We start from the raw sequence: 13,502 nt of genomic DNA on the forward strand, positions 1-13,502 counted from the left end.
AGGTTGACATTGTATGTTAGAGGATGGATTAGGTTAGGCCAGTAGGGGTTTTTGTAAATGATCAAAATTTGTGTCTTGTACCATTGCAGATTAGGTTTGTTGTTGGACATTGGATTTTGAGATTTTTTGTGTGAAGTTGGTAGAGGAGAAACACTTGAAGATAGAAATCGTTTAGGATAGAACTGAATACGTAGATTGTGTCTGACCAGTAAAAAAAGAAGAAGGAAGCAATTAATGTTGACATGTCTTGCATAACAGTGATGATTTTAGTACATGGCATGCCATATATATATATATAAATGAGAACTAACCCTTAGGTAAGAACATGAGAACCACATGAATGCACACGATCTACTATATGGATGCACACAAACTACTCCATGGTAGATTGTGTGCATTGTGTATCTGGTATATTGGAGTGTATGCATTCACATAGAAGATTTTGTGCATTCATGTACAAGTTCGCAGTTCTCACCTAAGAAGTGGTTCTCACTTGAATGGAAGCCTATATATATATAAGGTCAGATATTTGAGGATCATTCATAGAATTGAAACAGCTGGGGTTAAAGGGAAGAGTGCTTCTGGAGTCTGTAATTATATGCGACTAGTACATCCCCCAAGGATTGGAAGGAAATTTTATCACAGTTAAAGGATTTTCTCTCTTATTTGGTTGGGATCAAAAGGGAATGTATTAATAGGATGGATATTAAAATGATAGATGGTGTATGGTAATTTGTTCAATGTTTATTGTAAATGTGCAATTGTTCAACTTTAGAGAATTTATGGGAATATCTGATTGAAATTTCATGGATGATTTACAGTTATGTTATAGCTCCATACAATGAGTATCCACAATTGCTTGGTTTACTCTTAAAACTGCTTAATGGTGAGCTAGCATGGTCTACTAGACGTGAAGTTTTAAAGGTAGCCTCTGGACTTCCTTGAATATGTGTATTGTTTTGGTGAGATTTTATGTTTATAAGTGTTTGTTGTGCATGTTAGGTGCTTGGTATAATGGGTGCTTTAGATCCCCATGTGCACAAACGCAATCAGCAAAGCTTGCCTGGGTCACACGGTGAAGTTACCCGCACAGCTAATGATACTGGTCCACATATTCGCTCAATGGATGAATTGCCTATGGATCTTTGGCCATCTTTTGCAACATCAGAAGATTATTACTCTACGGTAGTGCTTTAACTGAAAGCTCATAGGTTTTGTTCTTTACATATTTTAACAGGCATCTACTGCTACAGGTTGCCATCAATTCTCTTATGCGGATTCTTAGGGATCCTTCTTTGTCCAGTTACCACCAAAAAGTGGTTGGATCTCTCATGTTCATTTTCAAGGTTTGTTCATATGGAATACTCCTCTAATCTTTCTTTCCTTTTATATTTATTTATCTATACTGTTTTTCCCATTGCCATTGTTACACTGAAACTCTTTTTTTTTTTCCCTAATTTCTGCATGGTTAGTCAATGGGCCTTGGCTGCGTGCCTTATTTGCAAAAGGTTAGTGATTTCAACTCTAGTTGTGGGTTTTTTTTTTTGTTTTTTTTTTTTAAATTAATTAATTATTTATTTTAATTGAATTCGTGATTGTCTTGATCCTTCTCTACACTCTACTTGAATGCAATTATTATCATCTAAATTTGCTAAGCTTTCTTGTTATCCATGTGACAATAAAAAAAGGAAAAAGTAGGGATTCTACAAGAAAAATGATGTAAATCATCTTAAAAATTCTCAATAACACGATATTTATTGCTGTTTCTGGAGATGGTTAAATCATCTTACAAATTCTTAATAACGCCTTGCTGGATTTTCTGTTTGTGAGATGCTGAACTTTTCCTTCTCTGCGAATCCTACACTTGTCATTTCATCTGTAGGTTTTGCCTGATCTCTTTCATATTGTTCGTGGATGTGAAGATGGTCTAAAGGAGTTTATAACGTGGAAGCTTGGAACTCTGGTATCAATTGTACGCCAGGTGATTTTGCACACAACAATTCATGTTTATTTGTTTGTTTTTATTTATTTTTAATTTTATTTTTATTTTTTATTTTATTTTTTATTTTTTTTTATTTTTTTTTTGCTTTTATTAAGATTATTTTTATGATTTCTGTCTTTGTAGCATGTCCGTAAATATCTTCCAGAGATGCTGTCTCTGATTTCGGAATTATGGTCATCCTTTTGCTCACCAACAGCTAGTCGACCCGTTCATATTTCTGCGGTATATATGATTGCATTATACATGCTGAAATTAGTTATTATTTTGTATGGGGTAATGTTGAGTATTCTTTCAAGGATTTTTGCTAATCTTGTTTTAATTTTTTTAAGATACTGCATCTGGTGGAGCAACTTTGTTTGGCACTGAATGATGAATTCAGGAAGTTTCTTCCAGAAATACTTCCCTCTTGTATTCAGTTTCTTAGTGATGCTGAGCGGTTTAATAAGTATGAATATATTCCCAATATTCTCCACACTCTTGAAGTTTTTGGTGGTTAGTGTCCCTTGCTTTTTGTTAGTATCTCTATTAAAGGGTCTATTTCATTAATATAGTGAATCTGCATGTGCTTATATATGTTTGTGCTGTTATAGACTGTAGTGCAATAAATATCACAATGAGGGCATGCCCATGTATATGGTTTGCATATATGCTTTTTGTATGAAATCCTGTCATGGATATTATCATATTAACTGCAGGTACACTGGATGAGCATATGCATCTACTTCTTCCTGCTCTCATTCGTTTGTTTAAAGTGGACGCTTCAGTAGAAGTAAGGCGTGGTGCTATCAAAACTCTAATGAGATTGATACCTCGTGTACAGGTGGATCTTAGTTGAGCTGAGTTGAATTTATTTTAGTTTTACTCTATTTACCTCAGATCCCATTTCTTCATATATGTAATTATATATATATATGTGTATATTCACCAGGTCATTGGTCACATATCTGCTCTTGTGCATCACTTGAAGCTTGTCTTGGATGGGTCTGATTCCATTCCTTTCTCTTGATTTCATTTTCTGTTTGTACTTTGTGAATTCTCTATTCCTTTATGTAAAGAATTGAGATCAAGAAGTAGAACTGAAAAATTGTCCATTGTACATGCAAAGGCTAGTTTGGAAGTATAGGCAATTTATTGGTTGCCATTGGTATTATACTCTTTAGGATCTGAGATAAATATCAATGTTGTCTATAACCTTTATTGATTGAGCATGAATGTATAACCTTTATCCTGCTAGCTGTTTTCCAGGAAATCTTAAGAAGGCTCTGACCTGAAAAATAAATAAAAATAGAATGCTTTTTATACAACTACTAGGTTTTGGACTAGTTTTTACCTCCATTGCATGTAAAATGAGAGTCAAGGAAAAGGAAACATTTAAATATTTAATGACATAATGACTGAGATTTTTAAATATTTAATGACATAATGACTGGGATTTTTAGTTGTCTTTTTTCTTCAGGCCATCTTTCTCCAAGCCACTAATGGTCAGTACTCTGATGCTAACTACCTTATTTTCAGCAACAAAGAAGAACTTAGAAGAGATGCGGTTGATGCACTTTGTTGTCTTGCCCATGCTCTTGGAGAGGACTTTACTATTTTCATTCCATCCATTCACAAGCTTTTGGTGAAACATCGTCTGCAGGTATCCAGTTTTCTTGATTTACTTATATCCTCATCATCTTAAAATTACATGAGATTATACGTACTGTAATTGTAATTTTCACTTTTCAACCTTAATGCTCATCCACATAACATAATAATTAACAAAATTTTATTATAATACTATATTACTATGAATTACGTAACTATTCCCTCACTACAAAAATCATAGTTTATTTATCTCAAAACAATATTAGTGAGATTAAGCCAACCTTTAATGTTAAGAGCACTAGTCACAGCTCTGACTGACGAGGGGAGATTATTCTACTTTTGAGGCAATGTAGAGTGGATTATATTGGGACGTAATTCTGTGTAAGTAGTTTACTAGTAATACAGTGATGAGATATGAGTGAACTTACCAGGATAAAAAAGTCATGCCAAAACTAGCAGTTCACTGTATTGTTTAGAAAATCAAAGTTGAAGTTTTGAAGAAAATAAATTAAACTAAGACAAGGGAACAACAAGGGGAATGGCGTTAGGGTTATGTTTAGCCATTTGAGATCCTATAATTGCTTACTCTATAATCGAGTGAACAGCGACCTTGCTATGGACTAATGACTAGACCCCCTAGAGTATATAGTATCCACTGTCAATCTGTCATGGTACAATGCACATGCCTATATTAACCCTATATTTACTTTTGTGATAATGTGCAATTTCCATAAACTTTTTAAGTTAGTGGTAATCTATGCATTTAGTCATTTTGCAGCTTGTGCATGCGTGAGTGAATGAGTGATTCATTGTCACAAAGGAGTGTTGGTATTTTCTTCCAACACATCCTTGGTCTAAAGTCTCACTGAGCTTCACCTTTCTGTCCTCCAACACAGCCTTTTCAATCATGCAAATAGTGGTCAGTTATTTACATTCAATTAAAGCCTAAGCCAATATGATAAACCTGATCAAATAGATGGAAACATAGAATATTCAAATAGCTACATCCATTAAACATACTTCGAAGTTCAAACATCAAGTGTCAATTTAAAGTAGTTCAATAATGGAAAGAAACTTAGTTTTTGCTTTTCATCCTCATTGACTAGCCAGAATAATAAATTCTGTCAAGACACCGCCAAAACCTTGCTGTAGACCACCATGTACCCAATGCTGCTGTGTACAGCTCTCACAAGCACAGTGACACACCTCCACTCTGCCAAAGTCTTAACATGTTCACCTTGGCCGTGTTTCAACTTGTTATTTCTATCCTTTAAAAGAAAAATCCTAACTTTATCTACATAGAGAGATCTAAGAGCTCCCTTGTGCCCCCCTTTTCTTCTCTTTCAAATACCTATTTGCTTTATGAGATAAAGATGTAGTGTAGCTTATCCATCAAATGGGCAATGTGATTTGGGCTGTAAAGATGGCTGAACCTTTGGCTTCAATTTCTAATTTTGCCCGAATCTTGTGAAAACACCTATGAATATCGTAGTTTAATTTTAAGCCTGTGAAAAAATTAAGAACGTTGTAAAGTCATATCTAATCAAGCCCAAATGCCCAATTAATATAAATTATACCTTCTGTATAAAACTATTGCATGTGTTAATTAAGGGTGCCCCTTATCAGTTGCGAGAATGCTTAAGCTTAATATGCATTTGGGATATCCTAAAGTAACATAATTTTGAATCTGTTGAAGTGTATCTCAAGTTGAAAGATTAGAGAGAAAGAGATAAGTTTGCAATGTTTTCTTGTACAGCATAAGGAGTTCGAAGAAATAGAAGGACGCTTGAAAAGACGGGAGCCATTGATCCTAGGGAGCACAGCTTCTCAAAAATTAAGTCGGCGGCTACCTGTTGAGGTCATCAGTGATCCTTTGAGTGATGGGGAATCAGATCATTATGAGGATGGGATGGATGTGCATAGGCAGCTTAAAAGCCACCAGGTATTTTTATTTTCCATTTGCTATAATCTGTATGACTTAATATTTTCTGCAAACAAATCCTTTTAAGTTTCGCGTGGAAGTGTGAAACCAAAGTAGTCAAGTTTTACCACTGGCCTCCCTTTAAATTAGACCAACATTTCATGCAGGTCAATGATGGCCGGTTACGGACTGCTGGAGAAGCTTCTCAACGTAGTACAAAAGAGGATTGGGCAGAATGGATGAGACATTTTAGCATTGAACTTCTGAAGGAATCACCCAGTCCAGCTTTAAGAACGTGTGCAAGACTTGCTCAGCTTCAGGTATTACTGTGTTTAACTGGTACACCAACAACCCCCCCCCCCCCCCCCCCCCCCCCAAAAAAAAAAAAAAAAAAAGGATTGAAATATTGGGCAGAAAAGTAAAACACCTAGGAGGAATTTGAGTAGTATGTATGCCCTCTAATGTTGAGTATTCCCAGCCTTTTGTTGGGCGGGAGTTATTTGCAGCTGGTTTTGTTAGTTGCTGGTCACAACTGAATGAAGCCAGTCAAAGACAGCTAGTACGGAGTTTAGAAATGGCATTTTCATCGCCGAATATCCCCCCTGAGATTCTTGCAACACTTCTAAACCTGGTATGTATCTGCCTGCTAAATTTGTACTGACTTTCCTCAACTTGGTTAAAGGTTTTTCCTGAGACATCTGTTCAGAATAAATGAATTAAACAGTTTGTGTTTTCTTTTACATGTATTTGGAGGATTCTTCATATCTTCCAGTGACATGATTACTTCATTCATTTAAGAAGTAATGAGTTAAAAGGTATGACGGGTGGCAAGGAGCTACCAACTGTTAGTAAGGCAGAGGTTTTATGTGTTAAGCAATACCTAGAATAATAGGAGAGAGATAAGATATTAAACTAGAGACTTGAGAGGTTTCATAATAGCATATTCTAAGAGCCTATGTATTTAGGTTGAGTCTTCTCACTTTACAACATGTGTTACTTATGTGACTTGTCTCTTCATCTTCAGACTTAAAGTAACCTCACTGGCTCTTGAATTTATAGTATGTGGTATCTAAGGAATTGTTACAGATCTTCATTTTCTAACAATTCGAGTTTGATTTGACATTTTGACTATATACATGCATACAATATATGTATGTATATATGTTTGTGTGTGTATATAAAATAAAGGTTCAAATCGGATTAGTTATTATGGCTTTTGCCAGTTTTTTGCAAAAGATTATTACTTGTGCAGAGATAACAACACTTTTGGATATTTAGATTCTAGTTTTCCGACTGTGTTGTGAATTTTAGTGGTAATTTTAGCTTTTCCATAAGAGGTTCCCTTTAAGCATCCTAAAATGCAAAGTGAAATCTTATATTCAGCCATGTATGAATTGGTATGCGAAAGTTGCCTTTAGTTTCTTGTTTGTTGGTGACTTATTAAAGTTGGAAAATCATGTGGTTTGTGTTAACTGAGAGATAGTGTCTCGTTGTACTAGCATTTCTTCCTCACTTGTCTGTCTGCCGTTTAAGGTAAATGCTTTACTAAATGATATTGCAGGCAGAGTTTATGGAACATGATGAGAGACCTCTTCCTATAGATATACGCCTTCTTGGTGCTCTTGCAGAGAAGGCATGATTTTTCTCAAATTCTTGTGATGATGCATCTATTATATCTCATGTGCTTTAATGGTCATTTTCCTAACATTCTTTTTTGTTTCAGTGCCGTGCATTTGCAAAGGCCTTGCACTATAAAGAAATGGAGTTTGAAGGTGCACGGTCCAATAGGCGGGATACAAATCCAGTTGCTGTAGTTGAAGCACTTATTCACATAAATAATCAATTACATCAGCATGAGGTTGTAATTTGGTGTTTCCTATTGTCCTTAGATGTTAACTCAAAACTTACTTCACAATTCTTTAACTAAGTTCTTTTGGTGTATACAGGCAGCAGTTGGAATATTAACTTATGCACAACAGAACTTGGGGGTTCAACTTAAAGAGTCCTGGTATGCTTGATGTTTTTCCAGTATTATATTTTACAGTTGTGACCAGCTGCACCTTTATTATTTACCTCCTTATGCTATAGTTTATTGAACTTTTCCATAGTTTTCTTTGGTTCATTATCTTATGCAATGTTGCTTGGACCTGCAAATGTAAGGTATGAAAAATTGCAACGCTGGGATGATGCTCTGAAAGCATACACTGCTAAGGCATCTCAAGCTTCAAGTCCTCATCTTGCTTTGGATGCTACATTAGGTTTGTCCGTAATATCATGCAACTCTATCCTTCAACTGCTCAGCACTTGTTTGGTTATGATGTGTTATGGTACTTCATTGGATTTAGCCTTGCACAATTGTAAGGAATACATTGCTAGTCTGAGTGTCTGACCATGAATGTGGTCATTACTGTCTGACGCTTTTTATGTTTGACCTTGTTCATTAGTATTACATTGACATCTTTTATTTCCGTTTGCTTTCAAATTTGTCTCAGTTAGACAGTAGATCCACACACTTGAAATTAAGTTTACTTTGAAAAATGAACTTTTGACTTTTGAATTTTGAGCAGTTGGAAACTCTACATGCCAATGTCTATGTTTTGTTGTTGACAATTGTTTTTATGTTGTTGCTGCTACTTGCTATTGTTGTCATCGTCATTTTTTATTTTTATTTATATATTTTAATATTTTAATTTACAACTTTTGTTGTATCCTCGTCTCATATTTATAGAATAAGCTGATAACTTGAATATTTGACTCAGATGTTTGTTTACTCCTCTTTGTAAGGATTATAATTAGTGCAGACTATTTCTGTCTTTATAGTCATTCACCATTGAAGAACTACAAAACGATAGGCTTCTTATGTGAAAAAGTAATTTCAAATAGAGTACTTTGTTAATCTCCTTTGCCTCTAATGAGTCCTTAAAACTCTATAGGATTGAAAAATTGCTTTGAGTTTTTCTTTATGAGGTTTTCCTGAAGGTTATGTGTGTGGTATGTTCAGATATTACAGAAAAGGAATCATTATAAATGCATTCTTTCTTGTATGAGCTGTGTGGTTTTTCTTTGCTGGACAAAAAAGATTCTGCTTATTCAACTATGTTAATTATTTAGGCTGAAATGGTTCGTGATATGATGATTAAGGGAATATCTTTATTATTATAACTGATTTATTATCTTTACTATTAGAATTGATTTATTTCCTTTAGAGATAGCAAATAATTAGGGTAAGGATCTTTAGTGATTCTCCTTTCCTTTTTATGTTTTTGCTAGTCTTCCTTTCCTTTTTATGTTTTACTAGTCTTTGTAACCCTCTTATATAAAGGGGATTTTCATTCTAATAAAAGGACAAGCAAGAAAGAAGTTAAGTTAAAATCAAGAGGTGGGAAAACTCTCAAAACGTTCCTATTATCTTTGTTCCTTATATTTATCTCTCAACATAGACAACCCCAATAACCCTACTCGCCCTTTGACGCGTGCTTTCGCCCGAAAACATAACATTTTGGTTCCGTTGCCGGGCGTCAATATGGGCGATATCAAGAAACTCCAGGACGAGGTCCGAGCTATCCAGGCATCCATCGAAAAACTGGAACACCTTCCTGCAGCTGTGGACTCTCTAACCGAAACAGTAACTAATCTCTCCCAGATGGTGCACTCTTTCTTCACATCGCAGGCCACCACTTCCACAACTGTGGCAGCCTCTCATGACAACCAAGCCACTCCGGAGACTGCACTGCCGCAGCCAGCTGCTCCCGTTCCGGCTACACGATTCACCAGATTGGAGTTCCCCACTTTTGATGGCAAAGGGGACCCTCTTGTTTGGCTCCATCGCTGTGAGTTGTTCTTTGATAAATCACTGCATTCTGATCATGAGAAGGTTACCACAGCAGCGTATTATCTGTTCGATAGCGCCCAACTGTGGTACAAACGTCGCATGCAGGATGGTCAACAATTTTCTTGGAATCAATTCAAAGGTGCATGCACCCTCCGTTTTGGACCACCCCGGAGCATCAACCCGTTAGGTGAACTGGCAAACCTCAAACAACATGGTCGGGATTTAGACGAATTCATAGATGATTTCCAGACCCTCCTCGCTAGAGCTGACAACGTCCTTTATTCTCAACAAGTCAATCTGTTCACAGCCGGCCTTGATGAGGTTCTACGTATAGATGTTGAAAGGATGCGGCCAGTTTCTCTTGATGAGGCCATTAACATAGCACGAGATTATGCTCGTAAAGGCCTCCTGCTTCACAATGCACCTCCCCGACAAACTTTCCCATCCCAAACACCCCCTAGTTGCGCCATAACAGTGCACCAACAGCCACAATCACGCCCTCAGTTCCATAAACTCTCCCCGACAGAAATGATAGAGCGCCAAAAGCGTGGCCTCTGCTATAATTGTGATGAACCATGGGTAAAGGGCCATCATTGCAAACAACTATTATACATGCTTGGCTTTAATGGCGAAGGGGACGATGAGCCAATTGACGCAACGACCCCAGACTAATCCATTCCCACTTTTCTAGATTTCAAGCTTGAGGACAAGCTTGATGTCCAAGAGGGGAGTAATGATATGATGATTAAGGGAATATCTTTATTATTATAACTGATTTATTATCTTTACTATTAGAATTGATTTATTTCCTTTAGAGATAGCAAATAATTAGGGTAAGGATCTTTAGTGATTCTCCTTTCCTTTTTATGTTTTTGCTAGTCTTCCTTTCCTTTTTATGTTTTACTAGTCTTTGTAACCCTCTTATATAAAGGGGATTTTCATTCTAATAAAAGGACAAGCAAGAAAGAAGTTAAGTTAAAATCAAGAGGTGGGAAAACTCTCAAAACGTTCCTATTATCTTTGTTCCTTATATTTATCTCTCAACATAGACAACCCCAATAACCCTACTCGCCCTTTGACGCGTGCTTTCGCCCGAAAACATAACAGTTCGGGCTTCTTAACACTGGCTTTGTACACTGGATGAGAGACTAGTGGTGTGGCATTTTGTTAGTAATATTTGTATTGTTTATTTGTTCCTTTTGTTAGGAAGAATGCGGTGCCTTGCTGCTTTAGCTCGCTGGGAAGAGCTTAACAATCTTTGCAAGGAATACTGGACACCAGCTGAGCCAGCTGCTCGACTAGAAATGGCGCCAATGGTTTGCATTCCACTTCATTAACTGTTTGGTATATAATATATCAGGAAATTAAGAAATTTTTATTGTATTTATCCAGGCTGCCAATGCTGCTTGGAACATGGGTGAATGGGATCAAATGGCGGAATATGTTTCTCGGCTTGATGATGGCGATGAAACAAAGCTTCGGGTGTTGGGAAATACTACTGCTAGTGGTGATGGAAGTAGTAGTGGAACATTTTTTAGGGCTGTTCTACTAGTTCGCCGGGGGAAGGTATTCCTGTTACATAATGTACTTTTGTTTGTATTGTGAGATTGGTATTCAATCATTTATTCCACATGCTCCTCCAGTATGATGAAGCTCGTGAATATGTTGAGAGAGCAAGAAAATGTTTGGCTACGGAACTTGCTGCATTGGTTTGCATCTTTTTTCCCTATTCCTCTCTCCCCTCCTCTCTTCTCTTTTCCAACTATAAGTAATATATTTGCCATAAATGCATAATTTTTTGATGTCTAGTAGTTTTACGATTCTCAATTTCCCTTTTGTATAGGTTCTTGAAAGTTATGAACGTGCATATAGCAATATGGTTCGTGTTCAGCAGCTCTCTGAATTAGAAGAGGTATGTTATGTCAATTTGCTCAAGCACTTTTGATAAAATTGTTGGGTTTTTGTGATCTTAAAAATGATGAAAACGACTCGTTCCCTTCTTATAAAGGTTATAGAATATTGTACACTTCCTGTTGGAAATCCTGTTTCCGAGGGAAAGAGGGCCCTTATTCGCAATATGTGGAATGAGCGCATAAAAGGCACAAAAAGAAATGTTGAGGTAAAATTTCTAAACATTTCCTTTTTATGCATATAGGTACCTTTAGATGTAGATTGTTGAAGTAATTATCGTTGGCTTTGTCAACCTTGGCATGCTTTACCATTGTTGGTGGAAATTCTCCAGTGTTGTATGCATTCCATTCATTTTTAGCACATGCTGTTATTGTGCCCATCCCCCACGATCTGGAAAGTGCTTTTTATTTTATTCTGCGCTACAAAAGTTCAGCTTCCTTGGACTTTTGTGTTTGTATGTGTTTTGGATTAGCTTTTCCATCCACATTCTCTCTTTACTTTCTGATTTAAATGTTTAGAATATAGAAATGCTTTATTTTAATCTCATTTTGTGTCCAATTTAATCTACAATGTGCAATTTGCAGGTTTGGCAAGGACTTTTAGCTGTCAGGGCACTTGTTTTACCTCCAACAGAAGATTCTGAAACATGGATTAAGTTTGCCAATCTTTGCCGTAAGAGCGGCAGAATTAGTCAGGCTAGATCTACATTAGTTAAACTCTTGCAGGTAAGTGATGCCTCACTTAAATATTTTGAAAATGTTGGGCTTTCCTTTTAAATGATGTGTTTTCCTCGACTAATATGTATGATTTTGTGGTTCTTCTCATCTTCCAGTTTGATCCTGAAACATCTCCTGAAACAATGCGGTATCATGGCCCCCCTCAAGTGATGCTAGCGTACCTTAAATACCAATATTCACTTGGTGAGGATCAAAAGCGTAAGGAAGCTTTTAATAGGCTACAGGTAGTCTACCAGTTTTCTGGGGTAGTAACTCATATAGTGGGTTAGGCCCCACCCCCTCGTCACCCCCACCCCCCACCCCCTACCCCCCCTTTTTTTTTTTTTTTTTTTCAATAAATTATTATACATGTACACTTCTTTATTCATATCCTCTGAATTTTTTTCTTAGGAGCTTGCCAGTGACCTGTCAAGAACTCTCCAACCAGCCATGCAGCCTGGATTGGTAACTAATGCCAGTGCACCGCTCATTTCTCGTGTGTATCTCATACTTGGGATATGGAAGTGGGCACTTTCTCCTGGTTTGGATGAGGATTCTATTCAAGGTGACCCTCTTCTTTCTTTTCAGTTCTATCTTGCTGGTTAGCTGTTTAATTGATTACCTTCTGCTCTGTATTTGAGTGTGTAACCATTTGATTACTCCAGAAATTCTTAGTGCATTTCGAAAAGCTACTCATTGTGCGCCGAAGTGGGGAAAAGCGTGGCATAAATGGGCGCTCTTTAATACAGCAGTGATGTCTCATTATACTTTGAGAGGCTTTCCCAGTCTTGCTGCTCAGTTTGTTGTTGCTGCAGTCACTGGCTATTTTCACTCCATAGCTTGTGCCGCACATGCCAAGGGAGTGGATGAAAGTCTACAGGTAATAATCAATTCAGTCTTGAAATCTTTCTTCTTCAAATTCTGTTCCTAATCCTGTTGTCACTGTACCCAATTTTTCTCCATTTGAAGGATACTGTGTTTGAAACTGATCTTTGCGGTGCCACTACTTTTGTCCACCCCACTCCCAACTAACTTCTTTTGCTTCAGAATACTTTTATCCTAAAGGTTATCTGTAGTATCCAGAGCTTGGTTTACTATAATTGAGTAGTGTTGAAAACTCAATAGATAGGTTTATTTGTAGGGTTGTGTCTGTTTATGAATAGGTGTAAGTTACGAGTAGTTATTTACAGTTATGTATTTGTGTATATTTATGTATTCTGTTTCTGTATTAGAAACAGAGAGAATACTAATATAATTTCAGTCTTATATACATTTCCTAGTCCTTGATTCTTCATATTGCTTCCGCCTAACTGGCGGGTGATATTATTCTCCACACGCTAGGCCATTCCATCTTCCAAATTCAACATGGTATCAGAGCCTACTTTCCTAGGGCATTCCAAACATCAAAATTGTTTTTCATCAAAGTTACTGTTCACGCAAACCCTAATTTTTCAAATTACTTGCTTTTGGTGAGTTCTTTTGTCAAATTGGTCTCACCCATCCCTTCTACTGTCTCCGGCGAGCCTGACCCAG

At 36.8% G+C, this 13,502-nt stretch overlaps 1 protein-coding gene across 3 annotated transcripts in view; it reads left to right on the forward strand.

The window, feature by feature from the left end:
- Positions 1 to 13,502, forward strand: part of LOC109178500 (serine/threonine-protein kinase TOR) — a 33,944-nt gene that overhangs the window by 13,377 nt on the left and 7,065 nt on the right. For 2 of the 3 annotated variants that reach the window (XM_019328122.1, XM_019328124.1), the window contains exons 17-42: positions 822 to 924; positions 1,003 to 1,185; positions 1,254 to 1,346; positions 1,473 to 1,508; positions 1,883 to 1,981; positions 2,126 to 2,224; positions 2,332 to 2,494; positions 2,698 to 2,822; positions 2,931 to 2,983; positions 3,518 to 3,641; positions 5,346 to 5,531; positions 5,678 to 5,830; positions 5,989 to 6,141; positions 7,072 to 7,143; positions 7,234 to 7,368; positions 7,457 to 7,518; positions 7,671 to 7,768; positions 10,549 to 10,658; positions 10,735 to 10,908; positions 10,986 to 11,051; positions 11,186 to 11,254; positions 11,351 to 11,461; positions 11,838 to 11,978; positions 12,086 to 12,214; positions 12,381 to 12,534; positions 12,635 to 12,849. In XM_019328122.1, coding sequence (XP_019183667.1) covers positions 822 to 924; positions 1,003 to 1,185; positions 1,254 to 1,346; positions 1,473 to 1,508; positions 1,883 to 1,981; positions 2,126 to 2,224; positions 2,332 to 2,494; positions 2,698 to 2,822; positions 2,931 to 2,983; positions 3,518 to 3,641; positions 5,346 to 5,531; positions 5,678 to 5,830; positions 5,989 to 6,141; positions 7,072 to 7,143; positions 7,234 to 7,368; positions 7,457 to 7,518; positions 7,671 to 7,768; positions 10,549 to 10,658; positions 10,735 to 10,908; positions 10,986 to 11,051; positions 11,186 to 11,254; positions 11,351 to 11,461; positions 11,838 to 11,978; positions 12,086 to 12,214; positions 12,381 to 12,534; positions 12,635 to 12,849 — 3,106 coding nt within the window. Of the gene's footprint in view, positions 1 to 821; positions 925 to 1,002; positions 1,186 to 1,253; positions 1,347 to 1,472; positions 1,509 to 1,882; positions 1,982 to 2,125; positions 2,225 to 2,331; positions 2,495 to 2,697; positions 2,823 to 2,930; positions 2,984 to 3,517; positions 3,642 to 5,345; positions 5,532 to 5,677; positions 5,831 to 5,988; positions 6,142 to 7,071; positions 7,144 to 7,233; positions 7,369 to 7,456; positions 7,519 to 7,670; positions 7,769 to 10,548; positions 10,659 to 10,734; positions 10,909 to 10,985; positions 11,052 to 11,185; positions 11,255 to 11,350; positions 11,462 to 11,837; positions 11,979 to 12,085; positions 12,215 to 12,380; positions 12,535 to 12,634; positions 12,850 to 12,938; positions 12,956 to 13,502 lie in introns of all 3 variants that reach the window. The other variant, XM_019328123.1, reaches the window with a different exon arrangement.

Source organism: Ipomoea nil, unplaced genomic scaffold, assembly GCF_001879475.1.
Source record: "Ipomoea nil cultivar Tokyo-kokei standard unplaced genomic scaffold, Asagao_1.1 scaffold0848, whole genome shotgun sequence".
NCBI lineage: Eukaryota > Viridiplantae > Streptophyta > Magnoliopsida > Solanales > Convolvulaceae > Ipomoea > Ipomoea nil.